This window comes from Danio rerio, chromosome 3, assembly GCF_052040795.2.
Source record: "Danio rerio strain M-AB ecotype USA chromosome 3, GRCz13ab, whole genome shotgun sequence".
NCBI lineage: Eukaryota > Metazoa > Chordata > Actinopteri > Cypriniformes > Danionidae > Danio > Danio rerio.
The window spans coordinates 29694532-29700639 of record NC_141023.1 but is presented as its reverse complement, the minus strand read 5'-3'; the positions used below and the strand labels follow the sequence as shown (position 1 = coordinate 29700639).

Genomic DNA, 6108 nt, shown 5'->3' with positions numbered 1-6108 from the left:
AGTAAGTGGAAAGCAAAAACTAACAACAAAATATCAGTATTGAAACGATAAATTAAGACTCATTCTAAACCTTCTGCCTTTATTACAAATCTCTAAAGTTGATTCAAATATGTGCAGACCCAAAATATATCATTTCATTAATTTAACCAGTAATTTATGTGGTATAGCATTAACCTTTATACTAAAGATTTTGAATAGTAAGTGTATTCGTTTTATATTCCATGTGATGACAAATGCAGTTACTCAAGTGAATATTTATCTTTGTGCTTTAATAAACTAGTTTAAAATAAGGCTCATTTGTGTCACATATGAGTGGTGTTTTTTTTAAAGCATCAATTTGCTGGAGAAAAAAGCTACAAACACACTAAACAATTCTCAGATGCCAGTAATTCTGTTATGTCACACTTGAATTCATTTATTAATTTTCCTTTGGCTTTGCCCCCTTATTCATCGGTGTACGCAACTGTGGAATGAATCGCCAACCTAGGGTCCGTTCTTCGTACGTGGATTACTCAATTAGCTGGATTTGGATATTGACGATTTGACACGATCCAGGATCATTTCGTTCTTCAAAAGTTTTCCGAGAGTTGTTGTCATAGCAACAGGTCTGGCAACTCAAACCTGGTCGGAAGCAGGCTTATTTCATGTAAACAGGATTAGATCGCGGCTTTTTAAGCGCAGCTGATTCAGGAAATCTGTTGCATTTGCAGTCATGTCTTGTCCGTTCTTAAGAGAGCAACCTGTTGCGGAAGGTGCGCTAATAATACGACGAGCTTTTAGAATTAACCGCGTCTTGAAACAGAGAAATGATCCTTTAGCGCAGCAGGATCATATACTTTTTGAGCGATATCGTTTTTCACGTGAGGGTATCATGTACATTGTAAATTTGTTGGATCCTCATATTAAAAGTTTGACCCGTCGGAGTCGGGCTTTAACATCAGCACAAACCGTGTGTATCGGGTTAAGATACTTTGCGAGTGGCACTTTTCTTTATACCATCGGGGATGCAGAGAATTTGTCCAAAAGTGCTGTCTGTCGTGCTATTCGCAAAGTTTATCTGGCACTGAAGCAGTTTTTAGGAAGTGTTGTTGTATTTCCTAGCCACTTAAGACCACAAGTGGTGAAACAAAGCTTCTTCGCCATTGCAGGTACCTTATATTTAGAAATTACTAATGAAGATGGTGTTAATATGTGCACGCCTAAATAAATTTGATTATGCCCCAGGCTTCCCTAATGTGATTGGTGCCATAGACTGCACACACATTCAAATCAAGGCCCCCCCTGGCCCTAATGAAGGAGATTTTGTGAACCGAAAAGGGGTTCACAGTATAAATGTGCAGGTAAGTAATTTCATTCATACATATATACACACACACACACACATATATACATATACATATATATATATATATATATATATATATATATATATATATATATATATATATATATATATATATATATACATATATACATATACATATATATATATATATATATATATATATATATATATATATATATATACATATATATATATATATATATATATATATATATATATATATATGTGTGTGTGTGTATATATGTGTATACATACATATATATATATATATATATATATATATATATATATATATATGTGTGTGTGTGTGTGTGTGTGTATGTGTATACACATATATATATATATATATATATATGTGTGTGTGTGTGTATATGTGTATACACACATATATCTATATATATATGTGTGTGTGTATATATGTGTATACATACATATATATATATATATATATATATATATATATATATATATATATGTGTGTGTGTGTGTGTGTATGTGTATACACATATATATATATATATATATATATGTGTGTGTGTATATATGTGTATACATACATATATATATATATATATGTGTGTGTGTGTGTATATGTGTATACACATATATATATATATATATATATATATATATATATGTGTGTGTATTTATGTGTATACATACATATATATATATATATATATATATATATGTGTGTGTGTATACACATATACATATATATATATATATATATATATATATATATATATATATGTGTGTGTGTGTGTGTGTATATATATATATGTGTGTGTGTATATATATATATATGTGTGTATATATATATATATATATATATATATATATGTGTGTGTGTGTGTGTGTGTGTGTGTGTATATATATATACACACACACACACACATATATATATATATATAACAATGTGTGTGTGTCCTAGATGGTGTGTGACTCTATGTACCATATCACAAATGTGGAAGCAAAATGGCCAGGATCTGTGCATGACTCTAGAATTTTCAGAGAGTCACATTTATACACATCATTTGAACGCGGTAAGGCAAAAAGAACAAAGTTTATTTTTATCCAAATTAAGACCCTAACATAAATGCCTTCTACAGGTGATTACGATGGAATCCTGCTTGGTGACAGGGGTTATGCTTGTAGGCAGTATTTTATGACCCCATTCCCTGACCCTAACCCTGGGCCACAAACTCGCTATAATGCAGCTCTAGTCAGGACAAGGGCACGCATTGAAATGACCTTTGGCCACCTAAAGGGAAGATTTCAATGTCTGAAACATCTGCGAGTTGCACCTGACCGGGCATGTGATATTATTGTTGCATGTACAGTCTTGCACAATATTGCTACCATTAGAAGGGAGAGAATCCATGTGGTGCCAGTGCAGCATAATAATGACCTTCAGCCAGTGCATTTGGACCAACCCAGTGGCAGAGCTGCACGCGACAGGATTGTGGCACATCATTTTTGATGAAATTGTATTAAAATTACGAAGACAAAAAATAAAACGCACCCGATAATGTTTAGTACCATTTATTAAATTTTTTTATAACACACACACACACACACACACACACGTCATCTTTTGCCTGCAAAGAGAGGAAAAATTATGCAAGGTCAACAGTAGTGGCCCAGTGTGAAAATGTTGTTTTAGTACTTACTCTGAAGTTCTTTTTGCAACAATTGTATTTCTAGCTCCATTTTTGTTTTCATTAGTTGCTGCAGCTCGATTTCTCCTTGTAGTTTTTGTTTTTTAAGCTCTAAATACTCCACTTTATGTTGGAGGCTCCTCTTATATAGAGAACGAATGTCACCCTGTGCCATTTTGAGAGTTAAAATTAAAAACATACAGTTAAATTATTATTTTTTATTAATTATTTTTTTTTAAATCAAAACTGCTGTACAATCTACCTCTTTATCACTGTGCCGGTCAAAAGGCCTCTTAGAAGGCATGGACTCCTGCAGAGAAAAAAAATAAAGTAATTACACATACACACTATGATTGGAGACATTGTTTGATTATGCACTTACTGTCAACTCCTCAAAACACTCATCTGAAAGAGTCTCCTCACTGTTCTGTGCATTAAGGGAAAAATATATAAATATATGCATGAAGTGGTTGGCATGAGTCTTAACTACTGATTGAAAGATTGTTAAAAAAAATGTAGCCTAGCATCAGTCCACTTACCACTTCTGCCACAACTTCAAATGGAATTGATACAAGTGTAGGTGTATCATTAGAAACTTCACAGATAAAATAAAGAAATACAGCATAATGAGCTACACGAGAACATAAATCTAACAACTATACAAACAAGTTTAGCCATCTTTCTTTACGGCAATACAAAACTATTTAATATACCATTTTAAAATTTGTATACATGACATTTAGATTAAAAACTGCAATGTAGAAACATAATTCAAATCCTATTTACCAGTGATGACTGTGGTGCCCTTACTGGTCCCTGGCTGTGGCTCTAGGGAAGAGCTGCCCCCTGGTATGCCCTGAACAATTGGCCTGTTTGCATTAAAACCAAGGGCAAGCTCTTCTGCCGGGGTATGAGGTGGAGGTGCAGGACCACCACCCGTTTTTTTTTGTTCACACCTTTTCCTAGTAGCTGATGGGAAAAAAAAAATAAAAACACCTCATTATTCACTTTATTTCTATGTGCAAATGATCACACACACAATAAAGAAACGTACTTTATTTTTTAAAATGTATTTACCATTTTGTAGAATGTTCTTGTATTTTACCTTTACTTGCTCCCATGTTCTTATGGGTCCCGTGGTGGCTCTAATTAAATAAAACAGTCTAAATGTCATTATCACAAATTATTGTAAGAGTATTAACCTCTAGCACATACATTACTTACGCATTCAATTTTTCTGCAACTTTTTCCCAGCCCTCTCTTCTGGTTTTCGCCGCTTTTGATGTATTTCCAGAGGTTTTTATTAAATGCTGAAATTCACCATAACCCTCAATGAGGAGCTCTTGCTCCGCTTGTGTGAAAAAAGTCGCACGCTCTTTTGCCATTCCTTAACGATGTTGTTAATCATTGTTTCTACCATCGATACATAGTGCCTTTTAAACCCGCGCATGAACGCGCAACAATCTCAGATCATTCAATCCAGCCATACTAATCAGAAACAACCGGTGTGTTCGAAGAACCTAATTAGCCAGATAATGATTAGCAGGATTATATCATCTTGGATGTGTATTTTGATCTCGGATGTAATTAGCGACGTACGAAGAACGGACCCCTATTCAGCATATGTTTTACACAACAGATGCCCTTTCAGCTGCAACCCAGTACTGAGAAACACCCGTACACATTCACACTCATACACTATGGCCAATTTAGTTTATTCAATTCACCTATCCCACATGTCTTTAGACTGTGAAGGAAACCCACGCCAACACAGGGAGAACATGCAAACTCCATGCAGAAATGCCAACTGACACAGCCGGCCCTCAAATCAGTGACCTCTGGTCATAGTTATATAGTCATCATAATTATAAAATGCTGAAATCATGATACCAAGTCATGATTCAGGGTCATTGTAAAAAGTGTACTAGAAATGAAGGCGACGACTTGACATAAAATATTTTAAATATTTTATTTATCAACTTTTTTCACTATTTTTTTTTTCACTGATAATATTTTAAGTCATAATTTTGACATTTTCTTTTTTTTATAAAATCAAAATAAGTGTATACAGTATATAAAAATGGTTTAAAAGTTATTTTTATTTATTTTATTAGAACATTTATTTTAATTATATTATGGTGGATGAGGAGATTCCCCCAAATGTGTAAAGCACCTTGAGTGTCTAGAAAAGCCCTGTATAAATGTAAGGAAATATTATTGTTGTTCAAATTATTGAATAATTATTATTAGAACAAAGTACACAAATTGTATTTTTCTACAAACAAATCTGCTAAAGTTTATATAACTATTCATTTATCAAATAGGCCTTCTATATGAAAAATATAAGTGTTGTTGCTTTTTTAACAAGCAGTGAAGGGTTTGACTGTATCCCTTCGTGTGGTCTCATCAGCCTAAAGAGAATAAGAATAAATTCAAATCAATCACTTTGTCCCTGGTTTATATGTCTCTTTGGATAGTGTCAACTAAATAAAATATTAGGGATAGTATGAACTCACGCTACACGCCAAAAATACATAAAAGTTCAACAGCGCTCTCTGCTGGTCACAGTGTGCACTTTCCTCAGAGTTGTTTTGTTTAGCCTACTCGCGCCATAGACATATTTACTAGATATCGCAAACAGACCCTGAGAATACTTACTGCACTGATCATAAGGCAAAGTAGTACCAACTCACACCAAATACTAGGCTTATGCTAGTTTTTTTTTAATAAATAAGCAAACAATGTATTCAAACTTATATTATTGTCAGCTAAGTAACGTTAATGGCTAGTTTTTTAAATAACTTATAAGGGTGCCTGCGCCTTAATGTTCATCTTAATTAATTGAATATTACAAATGTTATATACCATGTACATCAGAATGGTGAATATGCACACTGAGACGCAGGGACGCACTTGAAAAATGATGTAAAATTATAATTTATAGTAATAGTAACCACCGGGAAAACTTCAGATCATAGATATATGTCTATATATCTCTGGCTCCGGATGGCCAGTCCTCCATTGCAACTTGGGCTCACATTCATTTCAAGGGAGCGCTTCCCTGTACTAAAATGGTGGCTCTACTGACGCATTCCTTCCAAT

General features: G+C 33.7%; 1 protein-coding gene across 1 annotated transcript; it reads right to left on the bottom strand.

Annotated features, from left to right (window-relative positions):
* Positions 1 to 2874: 2874 nt before the first annotated feature.
* LOC147845649 (uncharacterized) lies at positions 2875 to 4619 on the bottom strand. The gene is made up of 7 exons (XM_087244694.1): positions 4084 to 4619; positions 3793 to 3975; positions 3546 to 3601; positions 3389 to 3433; positions 3269 to 3316; positions 3019 to 3172; positions 2875 to 2946 (listed from the first exon to the last, which is right to left on the bottom strand). The coding sequence occupies exons 1-7, from the start codon at positions 4178 to 4180 to the stop codon at positions 2936 to 2938; spliced, it is 594 nt and encodes a 197-aa protein (XP_087100820.1). The 5' UTR covers positions 4181 to 4619; the 3' UTR covers positions 2875 to 2935.
* Between the last annotated feature and the right edge of the window lie 1489 nt (positions 4620 to 6108).